At 40.8% G+C, this 24,561-nt stretch overlaps 1 protein-coding gene across 1 annotated transcript in view; it reads left to right on the plus strand.

The window, feature by feature from the left end:
- The window catches only part of LOC103199620 (SPHK1 interactor, AKAP domain containing), a 163,315-nt gene that overhangs the window by 31,522 nt on the left and 107,232 nt on the right, over nucleotides 1-24,561 (plus strand). Inside the window, exon 2 of the mRNA XM_007943949.1 lies at nucleotides 7,437-7,544. Coding sequence (XP_007942140.1) covers nucleotides 7,437-7,544 — 108 coding nt within the window. The remainder of the gene's footprint in view (nucleotides 1-7,436; nucleotides 7,545-24,561) is intronic.

Raw genomic sequence — 24,561 nt, forward strand, 5'->3', positions numbered from 1 at the left:
AAGTTAAAAAAAAAAGGTATAGTAATTTTTGTGATGTTGATTTTGTCAGCTGCCATTGAGCAGCTCTGATTCATGGTGACCCATGAATAACAGAACAAAACACTGCTTGGTCCGGGCTGCCCTCACCATCACTGCCATGCTGCAGTCAGTTGATGCCTTCCAGTGGAGGGGCTCATTTTCTTGCACTGTATAATATTCCATTGTTAGCTGTAGAGTTTCCATTGGCTAATTTTCAGAGGCAATATCACTACGGAAGTAGGATTGCCCAACCTTCCTTGGAAACCCAAGGAGGGATCGCTATGAGTCAGGGCCGACTCGACGGCACATAACAACAACAACAACAATTTTCAGAAGTGATCACCAGGCCTTTCTTGCTACTCTTAGTCTGGAAACTCCCTTGAACCCTGCCCATGATGGGCAGGTGACTAGAGGCTGTATAACCATTACACAGGGAATATATCCTGACTGCTTACTATGCTCAGGCACTGTTTAAAGTATTTTATATACGTTAGCCCTTTACATGTAGAGGCAGATTAGATCCCACCTCCTAAATCTGGAGATTGAATTCAGATAATGTATATTACATCCTTAGCCCAGAGAGTTTTCAGTAAATTGGTCCTACTTGGTCAATAGTTAAATAATAGAATATTTAATAATTAATCAGCTCTACCTATTAATAAAATTTATGGCAAAAAAAGTACTGATTTTAATTACAGTGCTGATGTAATAAGATGTAACTAGTTTTTAATGATGAATAAAATTAAAATTTTAAAGCTATGTACTGAATGAATATTCTCACCAAAGGAGCTCTCTTCAAAACCTTTCTTCATAAGCACTGAATGGTTTAGGTCTCATTTTTCCATCCACTTCCTAACTCTATCATTGCCATTTCCTCTATGACGTAGCTTATGGAAGACATTCAGCAATGTCTTCCCATTTGAGGACAGGGAACAGTTAACTAGGAAGTCTTTCCAGCATTTTCCACTGAGTGAGTAGGTCCATAATTTTTCCTCACTGCTAGGTAGGGTACGACAAGGTGGTGTAGTGCCTAAGGCATTTGACTGCTAACCAGAAACTGACAGTTCAAACCCACCAGCCACTTCTCGGAGGGAAGGTAGGGCAATCTACTTCTGTAGTGATACTGCCTCGGAAACCCAAGGAGCAGTCACCATATATTGGATCTGACTCAACGACAATGAGGTTTTTTTCTTTTTTTTTTTTTTTTAGGATAGGACAGAGCAAGGTCTTTGCATGTTTTTAGTTATCATTTACTTAAAAACTGAGCGCACACACACACACAAGTCCCTTCTAGTGGAAGACTTGACACAGAAACATTTCTGTGCTCATTTCTGTATATTTGGGAAGTTAAATGCAGGAACCATGAGGAGCAATCAGACAGATAACCAGCTCTCTTCTCAGCCAGCCTTGTCCTCAGACAGTCCCTCTGTGCAGCTCCAGGAGCCTCTCTGTGTGAGGCATCAGGCTGGCGCTTTGGTTGCCTCCACCTCTGCTTCTCTGTGTTTCACCCAAAAAAAGTGCCAACCTAGCCCTCCATGCTTCAGAAAGGCCCAAGCGGTTTGTGACTGGACTGTGTCCTCCTCTGACCTAAGAATAATGCCTACACACTGATAAGTGACAGCTGCTTTTCTCTGTTGCAACCATTGCATTGTGTGTCCTGCATATGTTAGCAGGTAGAGGAGTTCCAGGGACCTAACCTTTTAACAGTGAGCTCCGGCATGGCTAAGAAGTGATTTTACTCAGAGAATTCATTAACCACTTTGTAAAGTATTATTAAACGGTACGTTCATTTGATGGCTGCATTTCAGATCTCTCATGTTCTCAAGAGGCAGAGCTAATGAGTGCTTTCCTTTATTGATGGGTGTTCCAAATCCTAAGGATCAACGAAAGGGAAGGAGCAGAAGCATAGAGACATCAGTTTGGTTTAACGTCCGCTCAGTTGATGTAAAGTGTGCTCTCCTTTGAGACATCGAAATACTGTATTACTTGCCAAGTGGATTAATTATGAAAACTGGCACATGAAAAGTTTCTTCTCCTGAAAGAAAAGAATGTCACATCAGAATTTCAGTAATGAAAAATTAACTTTACAATGGAAGTCCATATGTAATGTCGTTTTACTTACAAAAATTACCAGCATGTAACTTTTGGAAATGTGACCAAACTCAGAGCCATTTGTATGGAAGGCAGTTCGGGTGACTTTGCTCACAGACTTTGGTGTCTTCCTGACCAAGTCCATAGCCTGGCTCTTAGGTAAGAAGGTATAGAACTCAAATCTTTCAGACCCTCAAAGTATTAGTCTTTAAAACGATAATACTGTACTGGTCATGATCCATATCTTTGAAATAATTGCTCCTTTGTAGCATTGTAATAAACCAGTTCCCGTTGAGTCCACACGTGGCGAACCCACGTGTGTCATGCTCCACAGGGTTTCCAGTGGCTGCTACTGGGAAGGAGATCACCATGCCTTTCTGCTGAGGCACTGCTGCATGGACTTACCCACCAACCTTTTGGTGAGGACCTAAGCTCATTCCCCTTTCCCCTTCAACCCCCACAGGGAGCTCTAGCATTGCAATAAGGAGGAACTAAGCAAGAAATCATATGTGAGAAATTTTACCACAATTCTCCCAGATTCTAAGCATTCAGAAAAGGTAGCTGTAAGTATTAATACAAGCATCCCCTCACTACCCAAAAGTAGAGCGTTCCCATGAAAGCATCCGTAAGCCAAAATGGCGTAAAGTGAAGAAGCAATTATCATTAATCTATACGGGGTAAAAATTTTTGAGTGTTCCCAGACCCAAAATATAACTACCAAGTCACACCAAATAATAAACTCATAAACCTACGATATCACTAACAAGGAGTGTTCGCAGACACAGTGGAAGCTATGGCAGTGAGATGCTGGAATGCTGAGGTGGCTCCAGGGAAGGAGCTTGGTGCTGCCACCGTCCCGGCTTGTGGTGTGCGTTGCCTCTTTAATGGCTGGCTGCAAAACAAATGCTGAACTGATTGCACCTTTTGCCTTTGTTGGTAAAAGCAAAAATCCTCTTTGGATTTCTTTTCCGTTAGCAAAAGCAGGTACTACTGTAGGTCTTTTGTAAACTCAAAGTGGCATGAAGCAAACTTTAAAAACGTGCAAGATCCTTGTACTGCAAAACGCTGAAGTACCATTACACCTTAGATGAGAATATTTGTAAAAGGAAATTTGCCCTCTCGCATCTGAAGTGCTTTAAATTCTCTAATTCCAGGCTAAAGCATCCAATTTTCTGTTGTCCTTTGCAGTTCATTTAAAATAGTAACAACAAAGACCACATACTGAGAGGATAACATGCCATCTTTGTGACTCAGTGTTTCACAGGGATCATCTCAGTGAATACTCCTCCACAGCCCTGGGAGGTGGGTATGGTTATACCCACAGTGCACTTACACAGGGAAACTGGGACTTGGGATTTAAATCACCCATGGCCATCCTGCTATTAATGACCAACTCAGAGTTTCAGCCCAGTTAGACCTCTAACATCCATACTCAAACTCTATTCTATTCTGCAAAGAAAGAAATGAGCAACAGTGGGGGAGGTGGACCCTGAGAGCCTTTTCTACCTTAAATGTCAGTGATTCTGGTTCCGTAGTCCTTTGTGCGCCAACGACGACTGGGACCTCACAAAGCTTTTGCTGATATGGATTATACCATGGATATTTTCCACATTATATATTAACACTGAGAAATTTTTATATTTATGTATTTATTTTTATAAGCATAATCAACATATAACATGTTAGCACACAGAACATTTTTGATTAAAAAAAAAACTTTATTCGAAAAACAAAGCAAGAAAACTTTTAGTGACATCAATGGCTCTGTTTAACGTTTTGCAAATCTCTGTAATGTCTGAGTGACTGGAGGACAGCTGGACTCTCCTGTGTGTCTCTGTGTTCCACCTGTTGGGATGTCACTTGCCATAGAGTCTCTGGAGCACTCCACTACGCACTCACGGGAGAAAGAGAAGGAAAATGGCAAAGAACTTTGTAGTATTGTTATAAAAATTCTTGGGCCTCTGGAACCCTGAGAGATCTCAGGGATCCCTAGGGTTCCTAGGTCACACTTTAGGGATCACTTTTTAGGTCAAATCTTTAATTCCAAAGCCAATCCTTGCTGTGCCATTGAGTTGGCTCCAAATCACAGTGACCCCTTGCACGACAGAATGAAACACTGGTTGGGCACCATCTTTATGATTGTTGCGTATTTCAGTCCGCTGTTGTGGTCACTGTATGTTGTGAGTGACTTTCCACCTAGGAGGCTCATCTTCCAGAATTATGTTGGACAATATTTTGTTGGGATCCATATGGTTTTCGATTGGCTCAGTTTTGAAGTAGATCACCAGACATTTCTTCCTAGTCTGTCTTAGTCTAGAAACCCCACTGAAATCTGTCCACCATGAGTGACCATGATGGTATTTGAATTATCAGTGGCATAGCTTCCAGCAGCATAGCAACACGTACGCTACCCCAGTATGACAAACTGACACACAGATGGTAGAAGACAGTTTGAGTCCATAGCAATAGTCTGAATTTATCATTCAATTTCCTGCTTATAGGGGCTCTGGTGGTATAGTGTCTAAGGCATTTGACTGCTAACCAGAAGGCTAGCAGTTCAGACCCACCAGCCACTGCTCAGAAGGAAGGTTGGGCAATCTACTTCCGTATAGATACTGCCTTGGAAACCCAAGTAGGGGGGTCACTATGAGTCAGGTCTGACTCGACGGCAGTGAGTTTGGTTTTCTTGGTTTCTATTTATCCACAACTTGTCTTTTTGTGCTGTTCTGGAAAAGAATGATGAAAATGTGTCATCTCTAGATAATGCTAACATTCAGCAGGAAAAGTTTTAAAATTGTTGCTATCACTCAGCTAAGCCAAATGAGTTACAGAAAAATGGGTCAGGATTATATTTGGTTAGCTCACTGTTCTGAGATAAAAATTAATGTATTTCTATTTTAGAATAAAAGAGGATAATCTTTTCTTGTATAAATGAAATGTAATTGAAGTGTCATTCTGTTTTAGTGGCCTTAACCAAACTGATTAAATCTGCTATGTTACCTCAGAGAAAATAGTCATCAAATATTAGCAGACATATACCCTAATAAAATTGACTATGTAAAGGCATGCAACTGTGTGGATCATAATAAATTATGGATAACATTGTGAAGAATAGGAATTCCAGAGCACTTAATTGTGCTCATGTGGAACCTGTCCATAGACTAAGAGGCAGTCATTCTAACAGAACAAGGGGATACTATGTGGCCTAAAATTGGGAAGGGTATACAACAGGGTTGTATCCTTTCACCATACTTATTCAATCTGTTTGCTGAGCAAATAATCTGAGAAGCTGCACTATATGAAGAGCACAGCACCCAGACTGGAGGAAGACTCATTAACAACCTCTCATGTGTAGGCAGCACAAACTTGGTTGCTGAAAATGAAGATGACTTGAAGCACGTACTGATCAAGATCAAAGACTTCATACTTCAGTATGGATTACACCTTATCATAAAGAAAACAAAAATTCTCACTACTGAACCGATATACAATATGATGATAAATACAGAAAAGATTGAAATGGTCAAGGATTTCATTTTACTTGGATCCACATTCAACACCCATGGAAGAAGCAGTCAAGAAATCAAATGACAGACATTGCATTGAAGAAATCTGCAAAGTTTTAAAAATCTGCAAATTGTTTATATGTTAAAAAGCAAAGATGTCACTCTGAGGACTGAGGTATGACCCACATCAGGGTATTTTCAATCATCTCATCATACACGTGCAAAAGCTGGACAATGAATAAGGAAGACCACAGACAAACTGATAAACTTCCGTTATGGTGTTGGCGAAGAATATTGAATATATAACACACTTCTGGAAGAATGAATAAATCATCTTGAAAGAAGTACAGCCAGAACAACACCTAACATCAACAAAAACAACCACCTCAGTGAAAAAGAAGGCACCCTAGGAGCACTGGAAATGTCACGTATGATGAGAAAATCTCATGCGGTGTTTGGGTGGTGATGAGAAACATGAGAGGTTGAATCATTTGGGTAGTTAGGAGACTATATCTTCTGGTGGTTTTCTTGTGAGAAACACCATTTTTCTTTGTTGCTATAAAATCCAAACCCAGAAACAAAGCATTTATAAATAATACTTGGTTTTGCTAAGTCACGAGTTGAATTTTTTTTTTTTTTTTTTTGCTTTTGCTTTACCATACAGTTTCAACATGGAACATGGTTATTTTAATGCACTTTTATTCTAAGGAGCTCTGGTGGCACAGGGCCTAAGGCATTTGACTGCTAACCGGCCACTCCATGGAAGGAAGACCTGGCAATCTACTTCCGTAAAGATTGACCGCCTCAGAAACCCAGTGGGGGTCATTATGAGTCAGAATCGACTTGATGGCACTGAGTTTGTTTGTTTGTTTTTACTTATTCTAGGAGCTCTGGTGGCATAGTGGATAAGGCGTTTGGTTGCTAACCAGAAGGTTGGAGGTTCAAACCCCCCTGTTGTTCCATAGAAGGAAGATGGGGCAATCCCTTCCCTAAAGATTTACAGCCTCGGAAACCCAGTGGGGGTCACTATCAATCAGAATTGACTCAGTAGCAATGAGTTTGTTTTGCTTTTCACTTATTCTGAATACATTTTTCAGCTTAACATAGGGCCCTAGGTGTTCTCAAAGAATTGTACCTGAAGACCTACCCCATTTCCCAGGCAGGTCAGCAGAGGAAAAGAGCTGAAGAACCTTAATATCAGGAGCAACACTGACCAACAGAAGAACTAGGTGCTTGTCAGAATTGAAAATATTCATATAGTGTGAAGGAGTAGTGACGCTGAAAAGAAATTTGATCCCATGGCTTGTGCCGGTTGGCCCAGACTCCAAAGCCATCTCTTGACTGAAATGATGCAAAAGCCACATGGAAAGTGAAGTTGCAAAATCTGATGAGAGCAGAAACTCCAGTGTTAACGTCCATGCCTTCCTCCAAAGCCAATTCCTGGCTGAATAGTTTGCACATTTTAGTGATGCTATGAGGAGCTCTGGTGGTGTAGTAAGTAAGGCATTTGGATGCTAACCAAAAGGTCAGCGGTTCAAACTCACCAGCCATTCCATGGGAGAAAGACGAGGCAGTCTGCTTCCATGAAGATTGACAGCCTGGGGACCCCGTGGGGCATTTCTCCTCTGTCCTCTAGGGGGCACTGTGAGTTGGAATCCGCTCCGTGGCAGCAGGTTTAGTGGTGCTATTATGCTGCAAATTTATTTCTAATATCCAGATGCTCTGAGACAAAACACTGACAGGTTCCCCAGAAAACAGCTGCTTGTTTAAATAGAAAACCTTGGCCAAAAAGCACTAAACAGGGTTTCTGGGTCCCCTCAGGTGCTTCGCAGCAGCAGTCTGCTGGAGTCCACGGATTACTGGCTGCGGAACCAGAGGACGCCCTGCCAAATTGGTTTTGTGGAAGACAAGTCCGAAAACTGTGCTTCTGTAAGTACGCAGAACTCCCGGATGTTGTCTGAACGAGGCAGGGAGTCGCGCAGATAGGTATGCCCGGGTTCAGGACAGAGGATTCATGATTCATTCTACAGGGTTGGGAAAGTATCTTTTTGAACACCCATAACTGGTTTATATGAACCATTAGTGCAATGACATACACAGCTAATATTTCTATTCTAATTTTGCTCATTGCAGCAAGTAAATGAATCTCATCAGTTCTCCAGAGGGGAGAAACACTGTTTATATATGTATATGTATATATAAATGCACATAAGTGTGTGTGTGTGTATATATATATATATATTTGTTTTGTTTTCAAAGCCACTGAGGAAAAGATTCAGGGAGAGAACTGTATGTTGAGACATAAAAGAGCATTCAACAGCTCTCTTGGATCCTTTTCAGAATATTCCATAGCACCTACTGTAAATATCTTCTACCATGAAAACTGTATAAAAATTGTCCACCGCTCTTATAAATTAATAGTCATTATTTCAAAGCCTTTTTAATCTAAGACCTATCTAGGGATGCATTAGAATATGAAGAAGCTGAACTACTTTCCAAACCTTCTTCTCCAAGGTAAGAGATGCTCTTATAAATAAACAATATAATTCTTCTGGTTTGGAATGTGGCTAGAGTTGGTGTCAGATAAGCTCCTTCCTGTGTGTTGCACAAAGCAATGTTTTCATTTTAATTGAAAGCACCTAGCTGTTATGGGGTCTTGGATACGGGAAGAGCATTTCCAAAGAGAAGGGACGTACAACTCTTAGAACTAAATTGAGAGCATCGGCTCTGAGCTATTCCGGGAGGTAAGTTAAGTTGCATGCCAGCATTTCTGCTTAAAGCCAAGGGGAAAAACAGAAAGACAGCTAGAAGCCGAAACTGGGGTTGGAAGGCTTTTTCTCTGTAATGAACAGAATCAGAGCTGGCAGACAGGTGGTCTCGCATGCCCATGCTGCACTGCCTCACACAAGGATCGTACAGTCCATTCCACAGACGGAGTTCAATCTCTTTGCTTAGGCTAATGCTGTAATGACCCTTCTTTTAGCACATTGCATCCCTTTGCTGGAAACTAGTTGCTGGCTAAAAGTCTTTTGGGAAAACAAAAAAGATTAGGTGGCAAGTAATCTAATAGTGATACCTTCTTTGCAAATTCAGTTCTGAGATGAGCTGAAAAACTCAGGCATTTGCTGATACAGATCATTAATTACACAGCCATAAATTGTGAAAATGAGAGAAATGAACCATAAATGTATCAGTGGCTGCCCTGGGGTCAACGTTTGTCATCTGAACAGCTGGTATTACAAAGTCTCCCACAAGAGTTGGGGCACTGAAAACTGTCATGAAGGGCAAAGAGGTCTTCTCTCAATTTTGTGGTTGACGTCTGGGTAGCAATCTGCAATTAGAAATACGAACTTTACAGCCAAATGTAGGCACTGTAATTGGATCTTCCTGTGTGTAAGAAAACTCTCTGCCTGTCCCTCACTGATCCCAATAGACTCATATTTGGACTTACAGCTACCTAACTTCCTTTTTAATCCTTGGTCGCTTTGTAGTGTCAGTTGCCGCCAGTGAGGTTTAGCTAATTCATCCTGCCTTTTGGGTTCTTTTTATTCTTTCAGAAAGGAGCAAAAAAATCTAAACACAAATGAAAGGTGTATTGAAAGACGTGTTGTACTTCAACTGTTTATAATAAATGAAACTGACATAAACTCTAAAAATTATCCATAGATTCCAAACATATAAGACTTCTAAGGACCCATATGAAAGACTAGCCCTAATCTCAAAAATACCCTATAGTCACTTTTTTAAAAATTCCAAATCCTTTTTCTCTCTTGCTTAGCGCGGGTTTCTAGAGTGGAGACAAGAGACGTAGAGTTAGCGTTGGATAGCACTGAGGGAATGATGTGATGCTCGTAAGGGGAGTGATGGAGGAAAAGCAGAGTGAGGGTGCTCTGGAAGAAAATAGCTGTGCAGAAAGGGTGGGCAGAATGGTCCAGGGAAAAAGGACATGATGCATCTTCAAAACCAACTCTTCACACCAGCATGAAAATCACATTATGATTTAAAGGGGGTGGGGAAGACTGGATTTAAAAAGAATCTCCTCATTGAAGTTTAATTCTTTAAAAATTTAGTTTTGCAAAACCATACCAAACTCAAATCTTTATAGAAACAGTCACAGATGAATCTGAGGAACCTTTGGCAGTGGTACCCCATTTTTCATTACCTTGTAATCTGTTCTTGAGCTCTGGTGGTGCAGTGGTTAAGCACTCGGCTGCTAACCAAAAAGTGGTGGTTTGAACCCAACAGCCATTCTGCATGAGAAAGATACGACAGCCTACTTCTGTAAAGATTTACAGCCTTGGAAACCCTATGGGGCAGTTCTGCTCTGTCCTGTAGGGTCTCTAGGAATTGGGATTCATTTAATGGCAATGGTTTTGTTTTCTTTTTTTTTTCCGATCTATTCTTAATTCTTGGGGATACTCCCTTAAATTATTCATTGCTTCTTTAACACATTTCTTCTTGACCAAAATGCATAGCCAACTTTTTCTTATCCAGCTTTCATTAGCTCCCTGTTTTTTATACTGAATTCCAAGCATTTAGATTTGTGATTTCATGTAACTAAGTAACTCAGTGTACCAAAGTTTTCTGAATTCAAGGTAACCGTCTAAAATGTTTATTGAGGAAAAATCTCTGGTTTGGAAAACTTGAGGGGTCATTGTGCATGTGCCAGTAAGGCTGTTTTAAAGCATCAAAATATGAGTTTCAGTCATTTCTCCAATAGGGAACTGCATTTATTCCTAAGCAAAAATGAGTGTCAAGAATAGTTTCCCTGAAAAAAGTTGCCAATCAAGAATTATATAACCAGTAAAATTATCCCTCAAATAGAATGGCAAAATTAGGACATTTCTAGATAAACAGACATTAAGGGAATTTGTAAAAAACAGACTAACCTTCATGTACTGATTTGGGTGAAGGGAAAGACGATGTACCAAAAGCAAGTAACCAGTGCAGTATCACTAAGGAAGAGGAAAACATGGAGTGGTGCAGCAAAGGTACCGACAACAAAGAGCGAAGAAGAGTGACGAAGATCAAAAATTGAAACAATTAGTGCAAGCCTTGTGGACCATGGGAACCCCAGCCTATACTACCCTAAGATCAGAAGACCTAGAGGGTGCCCAGCTACCACTGCGAACCACTCTGAAAGTAATAAAAATTGGAGGTCCTGGATAGAGTGGAGGAAAAAAAAAAATGGAACAAAACTCAAGATCATAAAAAAGACCAGCCTTACTGGTCTGATAGAGACTGGTGAAACTCTGGAAACTATGGCCTCTAGTCATTCGTCAGGCTTGAACTCACTCCCCTGGCTTAACCTTCAGCCAAACAATAGACATGTGGACTACATGGTGAACAATTACACCAGGAAGGTGAACTCCTTAGAACAAACACCATGGGAGATCAGAGGGCAGCATTTGCCCAGGGAGAAACGCAGAAGGCAGAAATGCACAGGAAAGGAAGACACAGGGAAAAGATAACCACGGTAGGATGTGGGAAGAGAGCTGTTACATTGCTGGGATTGTAATCAATGACGTGAAACAAAATGTGTGTGATCATTGAATGGAAAACCGATTTGCTCTGTAAACCTTTGCCCAAATCATAATAAAAATTTCTACAAAAATTAAAATAAAAAATAAAGAACAGATCCCCCATTCCCTTGTGTCCAGAGCAGACCCCCCCCTTACTAACCTGTGAGCTCTGAGCAGCCGGAAATATGGTACCAGTTGCTGTTGACTCAGTTCCAACTCATGACACCCCCATGGGGGTCAGAGCAGGACTGTGCTCAAGAAGGTTTTCAATGCAGATTTTTCAAAGTAGATCACCAGGGCTTTCTTCTGAGGTGCCTCTGGATGGACTCAACCCTCCAACCCTTCAGCTAGCAGGCAAGTGCATTAAGCGATTGTACCCCCAGGGATTCCGAGAAATACAACAGCCAAAGAGGGACACCAACCCGCTGGGTCAGCTCAGAAGCCCCTGAAATCACCTTCAAAAATTTTCCACAAGCATTAAATATGAAACCTCTGTTTGTGTTTTGCTAATTAGAGTTCTCCTTTCAAGCTATAAAATTGTATTTTCTTTCTGAGTTATCATTTAAGGGGGAAAAAAACTCACATATTAACCTTAAGAGTGTTACCAAAAAAAAAAAAAAAACACTCATTCTTTAAGGGAAAAGTGGAGGAGGATAATGCGATCAGAAGCCAATCTCCAAACCCAACAGCTGGAACATTATCTTAATAGCGATCCTAATAGGAGAGTTAGGAGTTGGATTTTTCCATACTCTTGACTTTTTTTGTTAATTAAATGCTAATTTAATCCCTTTTCAATCTGTTATTGCTTTTTGCTATTTACTGGAATTTCATTTTAGCTTTTTGAGAAACCATCACTTTGGTTTGATGCTTCATTAAAATTATCTCAACAATTCACATGATTTCTAATCACAGTTCCTGTTAGGCTCTTTCCTAACTGATCATTTTAAAACTCCTTGCTATCATCTTCCAAACAAACTATACCCTTCTTGTAGCATATGCTTTAACTGAGGAATCGCAGTATTTGAAAATGAGTTACCTCTGCCTTAAGCTTTTAAATAAATACATCAAGCTCTCAAGTAGTCTTCCTCATTCCACAAATGACCTTGCAAAACTAAGCTATTGGACAGCTGTTCTATGAGTCTCTGACGCTAATGCAACCCAGAGACAACAATGACAAAATGACATCTCAGATGGTTGATTTTATTTTATATGGTTTCTGTGAGTGTATCTATACCCACTCTGTTCTGACACATCAGAACTGTTAAGGGAAGGACAATGGTTGTGGTCCTTCTGAAGGAGATTGCCCACCTTTCTTCCAAGGTGCCCCTGGGTAGACTAGAACCTCTGATCTTTGGTTAGCAGACAAGCTAGGTAACAGTTTGCACCACCCAGGGACTCCGAGCAAATAAAAGCCTGGTGACCTACCTATTAAAAAGTCAGCCACTGGAAACCCTATGGAGCACACTTGTACTCTAGCACACAAAGGGTCACCATGAGTTTGCATCACTTTCATGGCAACAGGAATATTGAAGTGAACCCAGTCTTCTTAAACCAACCAAAAAACCCAAACCCACTGCCATTGAGTCACTTCCAACTCATAGTGATGCCCATTGGGTTTCCAAGGCGGTAAATCTTTACAGAAGTAGATTGCCCAGTCCTGCTTCTGTGGAGTGGCTGGGGTTTGAACAACCAACCTGATTACCAGTCAGATACCTTAGGCACTGTGCTACCAGAGCTCCTTAGTCATCTTAAAAAGCAGCTTAAATACCCATGATGTGAGTTATTTGTGCATGCCAGCTCCTGGGGAGGTGAGTTGAGTTGGAGATCCCGGTTTCTACCTCAGTAGCTTATTCCTGCCAACTTCATCCACAACTACTCTCCAAGAAAGAACCTAGTATGCTCCATTTCTGCCATCTTGCCATATTTCTGGGGATTTTAGGACCCCATCCTCTTAGGTCCAGAAAGGAACAACTTCTTTAACCCAGCCATGGATAAAACAGAGAAGTGAGGTGGCGATGAGAAGCAGTACAGCGTACCCTCACTCCAAATAGTGGCTTCTGGGGCATGTCTGGGAATCCCAGGGTCTTGGATAAAATGTTCTGTCAGTCAGATTTCTACTAAACCGGATCTCCAGAGGCAATGAATTAGGGACTATCCTTTTATTGGGAAGTATGACCAAGAGGGATGGTGGGAGAAAGAGTCACCCATCTAAGAAGGAGGTGGTTTTACATTCATGAAGATGGTGTGAAGGAAACAGAAAACCAAGAAGAGTGAGAAATTAAACTGAATTTTTGATAAATAATGGCTGAGCCCTGAAGGGCCAAATAATTTGGAAATAGGGCTGACACCTAGTTAATACATTTACCAATGTCTTGGATCCTGAAACTATTAAATAGGAAGTCTTTACAATTACATTTCCTATTGAAAATTGAGTCCAAAATTCTCTCTCATATGTTGTAGATAAGATGTTATAGAATGAAAGTCAAGATCATTGACTTTTTTTTTTTTAACTGGTTCAAGGAATCATACAGTGTATCTAAATCTTAGATAAGTGGGGTGAGGCTCTCAATAATTCATACTATGAAAGGGAACTCAGATGGAAATACAGATGGTTATTTACGTGACCATTGAAGCTTGATGCAAAGGCAAAATCCGACTTTAAAACGTTGGCCCTTCAGTAGACAACACAAATAGAAAGAGAGGCCAAATGGCAACGATACTAAAATATGTATATAAACCAAAAACCAAACATACTGCCATTGAGTCAATTCTGACTCATAGCAACACCCCATTGGGTTTCTGAAACATTAAATTTTTACAGAAGTAGACTGCCCCATCTTTCTTCCATGGAGCGGCTGATGGGTTTGAACTGCCAACCTTCTAGTTAGCAGTTGCATGCCATATGGGCAATATATTTGATAAACTCAGGAAATTAGTCTCAATAAATAGTAAGTTTCCACAAATCAACATAACAAAATGAAAACTCCCGTAGAAACATTGGCAAAGCCAAACGTAAGAAATTCACAGTCGGAAATGTGATTATCAATATATACGTGAAAAGAATCAATCTCTCTCGTCATCAACCATATGCAACTGTCACTGTCATACAAGTTGTTCGAATAAACGCTGAGTGTTTTTCTTTTAATTATACCACCCGATGTTGATGTCAGCAAAATTGAAAAAGGTACTCCCAACAAGTGACTTTGGACTACAAATTGATAAAATTAGTAAAATCTTCCTGGAGGACAATTTTATAAGGTGTACTATCCAAAGCATTGAAAGCATCTATGCCTGTTGATCCACTTCTGGAAATACTTTCTCAAGAAGGGACTGGTGTTGAGTGCAAAGACTGGTGTGAATGGAGGTTGAAGCACACAGTGGAGGTCTGAAGGCAATGCAGTGGACGGACTGCAAACACAGGCTCTGGAGCCAGGCTGCTGTGGCTTCCATCCCAGCTCCTCCTCTTTCTAGCTCTATAACCTGCTGCAACTTACTTAACTTTCTGTGCTTCAGTTTCCTCATCTACTAGATGGAGACAAGAATAATACTTCTTGTAGGGGGTATGTGGATTAAGTGTGCTAATATCTATAAAGCAATGAAATGGTGCCTGCATATAGGAAATACCGTATACCATGTTTAATACAATCAACAGCATGCAACAGCAAAAATCAGAACGTAAATGCCCCACAGTAGAATAATGGTTAAGTTAGCTTTGGACATCTATACCATGAAGATATATGAATCCTTTACAAACTATGTTTGTGCAAAAATACATAAACACATGGATATATGTGTTCACGATGGAATTCTATATAAAAAGTTGTTGCTGTTGCAGTGTTGTTAGATGCCATCATGTTGATATGGACTCATGGCAACCCCATGACAGAGCAGAAGTGCCCCACAGAGCATTTCTAGGCTGCCATCTTTACAGGAACAGGATGCCAGCTCTTTTCCTGTGGAGCTGCTGGGTGGGCTCAAACCAACAACCTTTTGGTTAGGAGTCAAGTGCTTAATTGTTGTGCCACCAAGGCTACAAAATTGTATACACCATATATTAAACAGGTCTGGTTAATGGATAGGGAACTCTGGTGGTGTAGTGCCTAAGGCATTTGACTGCTAACCAGAAGGCAGGTGGTTCAAACCCACCAGCCACTCCTTGGAAGGAAGGTTGGGCAATCTACTCCTGTAGAGATACCACCTCGGAAACCCAAGGAGGGGTTGCTGTGAGTCGGATGTGACTTGACGGCAGTGAGTCTGGTTTTTGGTTTGGTGGTTAATGGATTGGATGAAGGAAAAGAGAAAAGAACTTCTGTGTGTTTGGCCTCAACATGGAGGTAAAAGGAAGTGTCACTTCCCATAATAAGGAAGACTGAGGGAGGGAGGAAGTTGAGCGTGGGAGAGGGGGTTCTGGGTGTCTTTGAGTCATGCGAGTGGAGATGTGAGGTAGCTAGTTAGATATGCAGGTTGAAATTGCTGGCAAAGAGCAAGAGACAGAGATTTGAGGTTGATCAAGAGGAAGATTGTTATCAGAGCTCAGAGAAGAGATGAGATCAGCCAAGACAGGAAGGGGTGACATAGGAAAAGGGACTTGGGACTGGTGGTAAGTGCTCCCACTCCACTGCTGTGAGTCAAACCCAACTCATAGTGACCCCTCCTTGGGTTTCCGAGACAGTCTCACTACGGAAGTAGATTGCCCAACCTTCCTTCCAAGGAGTGGCTGAGGGGTTTGAACCACCAGCCTTCTGGTTAGCAGTCAAACACTTTCAGTCAGGGATTATTCCCAACCAGAAGAAACAAACCCACTGTCATGTAGTCGATTCTGACTCATATAGTAACCCTTTAGAACAGAGCAGAAATGTCCCCTAGGGTTTATAAGGCAGTCAATCTTTACAGAAGCTTCTTTACTGCTTCTTCCTTCTCCTGTGGAATGACTGGTAGGTTCGAACCACCAACCTTCTGGTTAGCAGCCAAGTGCTTTATGTGACCTGAGCTCCTCTGATTATTTCCAGGGACCCAAAAGAGATGGTTATTTTAGCATAGAAGCCTGAATTTCAAATACATAATGAAATATTTTGTTTATCGTGACATTTTTGCCACTAAAAATAGTCAGACTAATACATCTGAGTGTACTTTTAAAATCTGGGTGTTTATACCATTTCTTGACTTTAAAAAAAATACTCATTTTGACAGAAGAATGCATTGTTAAAATATCTCAGAATGGCTTTGAGTTTCAAATTTCATAAAATTTGTGCTATTGCAATTTTCCTTTCATTTAAGAAAAACCAACAAAAAATATCTTTCTAGTTCAAGGATATTGATGACAACATTTTCTATTTCTTTTTAGCAGACATACTTGTTTGGATTAACAAGTCTTTCTTAATCACCTTTTCCGAAATCCCAGGAAAACGAGTTAGTCATGCTAGTTGTTTTGGTTAACAATTTAGAGTCTCAAGTTAAAAAAGAAAGAAGAAATAGAAAAAGATGGGTTTGGTCAGTGACCAGGCAAAAAAAGAAAAAAAAACCTCACTGCTATGGAGTCAGATCCAACTCACAGCGAACCCTCCTTGGGTTTCTGTCTATCTCTATGGAAGTAGATTGCCTAATTTTCCTTCCTAGTAGTGGTTGGTGGGTTTGAACTGCCATCCTTGTAGTTAGATATCTGTTTTTCAGTCTGGAGTCTCTGGAGTACTGTTGTTGTTGTTAGGTGCTGTCGAGTCATTTCCGACTCATAGCGACCCTGTGCACAGAAGAACAAAACACTGCCTGGTCCCGCGCCTGCTCCACAATCCTTGCTATACTTGAGCCCATCGCCACAGCCACTGTGTCAATCCATCTCATTGAGCACCTTCCCCTCTTTTGTCGACTATCCACCTTACCAAACATGACATCCTTCTCCAGGTAATGGTCCCTTCTGACAACATGACCAAAGTAGGTCAGATGAAGTCTGGCCATTCCAGCTTCCAAGGAGCAATCCAGCTGCACTGCCTCCAGGACAGATATGTTAGATCTTTTAGCAGTCCATGGTACTTCCAGCATTCTTCACCAGCACCGCAACTCAAAAGCATGAATTTTTCTTTGGTCTTCCTTATTCATTATCCAGTTCTCACATGCATACGAGGCAACTGAAAATACCATGGCTTGTGTCAGGAGCGCATTAGTTCCCAAGGAGATATCTTTTCTCTTCAGCACTTGAAAGAGGTCCTTTATAGCCAGTTTGCCCAGTGCTATATGTTGTCTAATGTCCTGACTATTGCTTACATTGGTATCGATTGTAGAACCAAGCAATGTGAAGCTTTTGACAACTTCAATCCTTTCTCCATTTATCATGATGCTGCTTATAGGTCCAGTTGTGAGTATTTTTGCTTTCTTTATATTGAGATGTAATCTGTACTTCAAACTGTATTCCTCAATGATTGCTTCATCAGTAAGTGCTTCAAGTCATCCTCACTTTGAGCAAGTGAAGTTGTGTTGGTCAGCATATCACAAGTTGTTAATGATTCTTCCTCTAAAACTAATGCCACATTCTTCTTCATATAGTCCAGCTTCTCAGATTATTTGCTCAGCATACAGATTGAACAAGTATGGTGAAAAGCTACAACCCTGACACACTCCTTTCTTGATTTTAAACCAAGCAGTGTCCCCTTCTTCTGTTTGAACAACAGCCTCCTGGTCTATGTACAGGTTCCTCGTGAGTACAATTAAATACTCATTCCATTAAGAATGGGAATTCCCATTTTTCTCAATGTTAACCATAATTTTTTATGATCCATCCAATTAAATGCTTTTGCATAGTCAATAAAACATAAGTAAACATCTTTCTGATATTCTTTGCTTTGAGCCAAGATCCATCTGACATCAGCAATGATATCCCTCATTCCATGTCCTCTTCTGAATCTAGCTTGCATTTCTGGAAGTTCTCTGTCCATGCGCAACTGTTTTTGAAATATCTTCAGCAAGATTTTACTTGCCTGCGATATATTGATAATTGTTTGATAATTTCCACATTCTGTGGGATGACCTTTCTTTGGAATGGGTACAAATATGGATCTCTTCCAGTCAGTTGGCCAGGTAGCTGTCTTCCAAATCTCTTGGCATAACCAAGTGAGTGCCTCCAGTGGGGCATCCGTTTGTTGAAACATCTCAATGGGTGTTCCCGTCAATTCCTAGAGCCTTGTTCTTCGCCAGTTCCTTCAGGGCAGCTTCAACTTCTTCCTTCAACACCATTGGTTCTTGAACACATGCCACCTCCTTAAATGGATGAAGATCAACCAGGTCTTTTTGGTACAGTGACTCTGTGTATTCCTTCCATCTTCTTCTAATACTTCGTGCATCATTTAATATTTGGCCCATAGAATCTTTCAATATTGCAACACAAGGCTTACATTTTTTTCTTAGTTCTTTCAGCTTGAGAAATGCTGAATGTGTTCTTCCCTTTTGGTTTTCTGATTCCAGGTGTTTGAACATTTCATTATAGTAATTGACTTTGTCTGCTTGAGCTGCTCTTTGAAATCTTCTGTTCAGCTCTTTTATCTTGTCATTTCTTCCATTTGCTTTAGTTACTCTCCGCTCAAGGGCAAGTTTCAGAGTCTCTTCTTACATCCGTTTTGGTCTTTTGTTCCTTTCCTGTCTTTTTAATGACTTCTTGCTTTCTTCATGGATAATCTTGATGTCATCCCATAATTCTTCTGATTTTCTGTCATTGGTGTTCAGTGTATCAAATCTATTCTTTAAATGGTCTCTAAATTCAGGAGGGATGTATTCAAGGTCATACTTTGGCTGTTGTGGACTTATTTTAATTTTCTTCAACTTCAACTTGAACTTGCGTATGAGCAGTTGATGGTCTGTTCCACAGTCAGCTCCTGGCCTTTTTTTGGCTAAAGATATTGAGCTTTTCCATCGCCTCTTGCCACAGATGTAGTCAGTCTGATTCCTGTGCATTGCATATGGTGAAGTCCATATGTGTAGCCACCATTTGTGTTGTTGAAAAAAGGTATTTGCAATGAGTAAGTTGTTGGTCTTGCAGAATTCTGTCACGCGGTCTCCAGTGTTATTTCTGTCACCAAGGCCAAATTTTCCAACTACCAGTAATTTTTCTTTGTTTCCAACTTTTGCATTACAGTCACCAGTGATAATTAACACATCTTGATTGCATATTAGGTCAATTTCAGACTGCAGAAGTTGATAAAAATCTTCAATTTCCTTATCTTTGGCTTTGGTGGTTGGTGCATAAATTTGAAAAGAAAAAAAGTAGTATTAACTGGTCTTCCTTGTAGGCATATGGATACTGACTGCATTGTACTTCAGGACAGATCTTAAAACATCCTTTGTGATGATGAATGCCACGCTATTCCTCTTCAGACTGTCATTCCCAGCATAGTAGATTATGGTCATCTGATTCAAAATGGCCAAAACTGGTCCATTTCAGCTCACTAATGCCAAGGATATCAATCTTTATGCATTCCATTTCCTTTTTGACAGCTTCCAAGTTTCCTACATTCATACTTTGTACATTCCATGTTCCAATTGTTAATGGATGTTTACAGCTGTATCTCCTCAAGTTGAGTCATGCCACATCAGCAGATAGAGGCCCTGAAGGCTTTACTTTATCCATATCAGTAAGGTTGGTTCTACTCTGATGATACGGCTCTTTCTCACTCATATTTCGAGTGTTTTCTGACCTAAGGGGTTGGTCTTCCTGCACTGTATTAGTGTATCTGGAGTATTAGTGCTCTTTTTTGTAAAAATGAGATAAACTCACCCCAGAGGTTTATTAGCAAAAGAGTTCTAAATGTAGAATTTCTGCCCTTCCATATTTGATATGAACCATTTTTTAGAACAAAGACACCACTCACTTTTGTTTTCTAAATGGCACCCTGCACAGCCTCTAGTCCATGGTGAAGGCTCTGGAATGTTGGTGGGATCTAATTGAATTATCTGGAGGCATTTATTGTGCAGGCCCACTCTGAGATACTGCAGGTTTGGTTCCAGACCCCTGCAATGAAGTGAATGTCTCAATGAAGTGAGTCACATGAATTTGTTCATTGCCCAGTGCATATAAAATTATGTTTATACTATAATGCAGTCTATGAAGTGTGCACTGGCATTATGGACATGTTTGAAACATTGTGAGAATGACAAAAGTGTGGCACAGAGACACAAAGTAAGCATAGGCTGTTGGAAGAATGGCACCGATTGACTTGCTCGATGCAGGGTTGCAACAAACCTTCAATTACTCAATTACACAGTATCTGCAAAGCACTGTAAAACAAGGTATGCCTGTCATTGCCAGGAACATCTAAAATGGCTGAATGGGGGAAGGAAAAGTTGGCACCTTGCTAAGGTATATCTCAGATTGGTTTAATACAGTCACGAACTCGACCACCTAAGTTAGCAGGGACTAGGGTAGTTTTGCTAAGCACCCAGAGGGGAATTCTTCTAAAGCAGTGTTGGCACTCTTGACATTTTTGTTGTGTGGGCTGCTCTGTGCGTTGTAGGATGTTTTGCAGCATCCCTGGCCTCTACCCACTAAGTGCAGTTAGCACCCACTCTACCAAGTGTGACAACCAACAATGTTCCCAGGCATTGCCAAACATCCCGTTAGGAATGATCACTTTCAATTGGAAATTACTGTTCTAAAGGGTCTCAAATGTAAACCTCTAGTGACCTCTACATGTCTCTTACTTGTATGTTTCCACCTGAACTGCACCTTCATAGAAGCCTCCTTTACTCCCAGTGGTTCCAGTCTACCTGTTGTTCTTATCAAAGGCCACATTGCAGAAGGAGGAAGGTCTGAAAAGTAAAGGCCAGTGAGACAGTCAAGATCAGTTGAATGCACCTGCCTGTAGGTCGGGATCAGTTAATGTCCTGCATTTGCTGGCGTGGTCAGAATAAACTGATCACCTGTGTTACAGTGGAACATCCAGGCTGCCAGTTTCTAGGATGAGATATACATTCATCTTTTCTTTCTTTTATCAAATATAATGCAGTTACATAATTGTTGCTGTGTGCTATCAACTCAATTCCAACTCAAAGAGACACCATAGGACAGAGTAAAACTTCCCTATAAGCTTTCCTTCATCTTCACAGGAGCAGATCACCAGGTCTTTTCTACCATGGAGCTGCTGGTGGGTTTGAACTGTCAGCCCTTCAGTTAGTGGCCAAGTGCCTAAATGTTACACCACCAAGCCTCCTTAAATTAAACAATACACAATTTGAAAGCAGTAAGCAAGAAAACCACCCTAATCCTGTGCCACTGTTGAAACCCAGGTTTTTGTTTCCTTGCATGCTTGCTCATGCAACTACAATGAGCAGCGGTATCAATTCAGCCCCAGCCTCTTGTTAGGATTGCCATTGGAAGGGATGGTTGAAACATCTGATAATGAACTTTTCTTCCAAATAATAACGGGCACCATTGAATCATCTCCCTATGATCCCTTTTGTCCCCATCCTACCCTTCCAGCTTACATCCACACAACAAATATTGCTACTGATTTTATTATAAAATATGGTCATTATTTTTACCTATTTCTTCAGACACCTGTGGTAACTTAAAACAAACTCTGTCAGATGAAAAATGTCCTGAAACATAATGAAATAAAGCTGTTTAAAAAGACAGAGAAAACAAAAGTAATGGGAAATTTAGGGGAAGAAAAAGAAGATGACATCAGGGACGTAAGTGGATAGTTGGTACACAAACTCTTGCCTTGAAACAGTGCAGTTATTATCAACATAGTAAGATTCCCATCTACCACATTAATTTTTTCCCATCTACCACAATAATTTCCAATATATCTTGCATCTTTTTTTACCCCTGGTTTTCCTTTACTGCTTTCTTTTGCATTAAGTGAATATTTTCTATTATAAGCGCCTAAGGCATTTGACTGCTAACCAGAAGGCTGGCAGTTCAAACCCACGAGCCATTCCTCAGAAGGAAGATTGGGCGATCTACTTCCATAGAGATACTGCCTCGGAAACCCAAGGAGGGGTCGTTATGAGTCAGATCCGACTCGACAGCAGTGAGTTTGGGGGTTTTTGTATAAGGATTTTTTACTATAGTTTTGAGTTATTAGTGGCTGCTTTTAACTTACATGTTTACATGTTGTTGTTGTTATGTGCCATCAAGTAGGACCTGACTCATAGCGACCCCTCCTTGGGTTTCTGAGGCAGTATCACTACAGAAGTAGATTGCCCCATCTTCCTTCTGAGGAGCGGCTGGTGGGTTTGAACCGCCAGCCTTCTGGTTAGCAGTCAAGTGCCTTAGCCACTATGCTACCAGAGCTCCCATATTTAAATAAAATAAAAAAAATTTTCAACTTAGCAGGACCTATTATTCTAACAATTTCAGTAAAATAGAAATCTCATTTCTATGTAGCTATATTCCCTCTTCCTCCTGTATGTGTTATTATAATTATAAATATTACATTTATATATGTTACAATCCAGTAATACATTGTTTTAATTATTGTTGTTGTTGTTGTTGTTGTTATGTGCCGTCGAGTCGGCCCCGACTCATAGCGACCCCTCCTTGGGTTTCCGAGGCAGTATCACTACGGAAGTAGGATTGCCCAACCTTCCTTCCGAGGAGTGGCTGGTGGGTTTGAACCGCCAGCCGTCTGGTTAGCAGGCAAGTGTCTTAGCCACTATGCTACCAGAGCTCCCGTTTTAATTATTACTGTATACAATTTTGTGTTGTCAAGAAGCTGCGTAAAGAAAGGAGGGTAAGTCTATGTTTTCAGTTTATCATATTTACCTTCTTATTTACCATTGCTAGTTCCTTTCAATTGTTTCTGTGAGTTTGAGTTGCTATCTGGTGTCATTTCTTTCCTCCAATACAACTCTGCTCCCAACCACCTCCTTTCTTCTGTTAACACTGAATATATGACAGTTTTATATGTTCTGTTGTTGTTGTTGTTAAGTGCCGTCGAGTCGTTTCCGACTCACAGCGACCCCATGCACAGCAGAACAAAACACTGCCCGATCCCGCGCCAGCCCCACAATCCCTGCTATACTTGAGCCCATCATCGCAGCCACCATATCAATCCATCTCCTTGAAGGCCCCCCCCTCTTTCGTGGACCCTCCACCCTACCAAGCATGACATCCTTCTCCAGGGAATGGGCCCTTCTTACAACATGACCAAAATAGATGAGACGAAGTCTGGCCATTCTTGCTTCCAAGGAGCATTCTGGCTGCACTTCCTCCAGGACAGATCTGTTAGTTCTTTTAGCAGTCCACGGTACCTTCAGCATTCTCCGCCAGCACCACAACTCAAAAGCATCAACTCTTCTTCGGTCTTCCCTATTCATTGTCCAGCTCTCACATGCATACCAGGCGATTGGAAATATCCTGGCTTGTGTCAGGCACACCTTAGTCCTCAATGAGATATCCCTGCTCCTCAGCACTTGAAACAGTTCCTTCGCAGTTGACTTTCCCAATGCTACACGTCGTCTAATGTCCTGACGGCTGCTTCTGTTGGCATCGATTGTAGAACCAAGCAACGTGAATTCCTTGACAACCTCAATCTTCTCTCCATTTATTGTGATGCTGCTCATTGGTCCAGTTGTGAGGATTTTTGTTTTCTTTATGTTGAGATGTAATCCGTACTGCAGACTGTATTCTTCAACCTTCATCAGTAGGTGCCTTAAGTCATCCTCACTTTCAGCAAGCAAAGTTGTATCGTCTGCATATCTCAGGTTGTTAATGATTCTTCCTCCAATCCTGATACCACGTTTTTCTTCATATAGTCCAGCTTCTCGGATTATTTGCTCAGCATATAGATTGAATAAGTGTGGAGAAAGAATACAACCCCGACGCACTCCCTTCTTGATTTTAAACCATGTAGTGTCCCCTTGTTCTGTTTGAACGACAGCCTCCTGGTGTTCTAGACCCTGAAATATAATTATATGCATGTTGTTTCACACAACTGCTTTTTAAATCAGCTAAGAAAGAAAAATATATATATATGCATTTATACTGTCCTTTATAATTATATAATTAACCTTAATTGGTGCCCTTCATTTTTTGTGTGGATCCTAATTTCCATCTGAGCTTATTTTCTTTCAGTCTGAAGAACTTCCTTTAGTATTTCTTAAAAGGCAGGTCTGATAACAACGTTCCTTCAGTTTTAGTTTTTCTTGTGATAGTTTTTATTCTTGGTTGACTGTTTTTATTTCTTGTCGTTTTCCTATCAGCATTTTGAATATGTCATCTCAGGACCTTCTGGTCTACCTTTTTTATGATGCAAAGTCAGCTGTTGATCTTTCTGAGTTTCCTTGTTCATGAAGAGTCCTTGGTCTCTTGCTGCTTTCAGGACTTTTCTCTTTATCTTTGTCTTTCAGCAATTATACTAAGATATGTCTGGGTGTAGATCTCATTGCATTTACCCTACTTGGAGTTCTTTGAGCTTCCTAGATGAGTAGACTGTAAG

The sequence above is a fragment of the Orycteropus afer genome, unplaced genomic scaffold (genome assembly GCF_000298275.1).
Source record: "Orycteropus afer afer isolate SDZICR_OR568_19922 unplaced genomic scaffold, OryAfe1.0 scaffold00006, whole genome shotgun sequence".
Taxonomy (NCBI): domain Eukaryota; kingdom Metazoa; phylum Chordata; class Mammalia; order Tubulidentata; family Orycteropodidae; genus Orycteropus; species Orycteropus afer.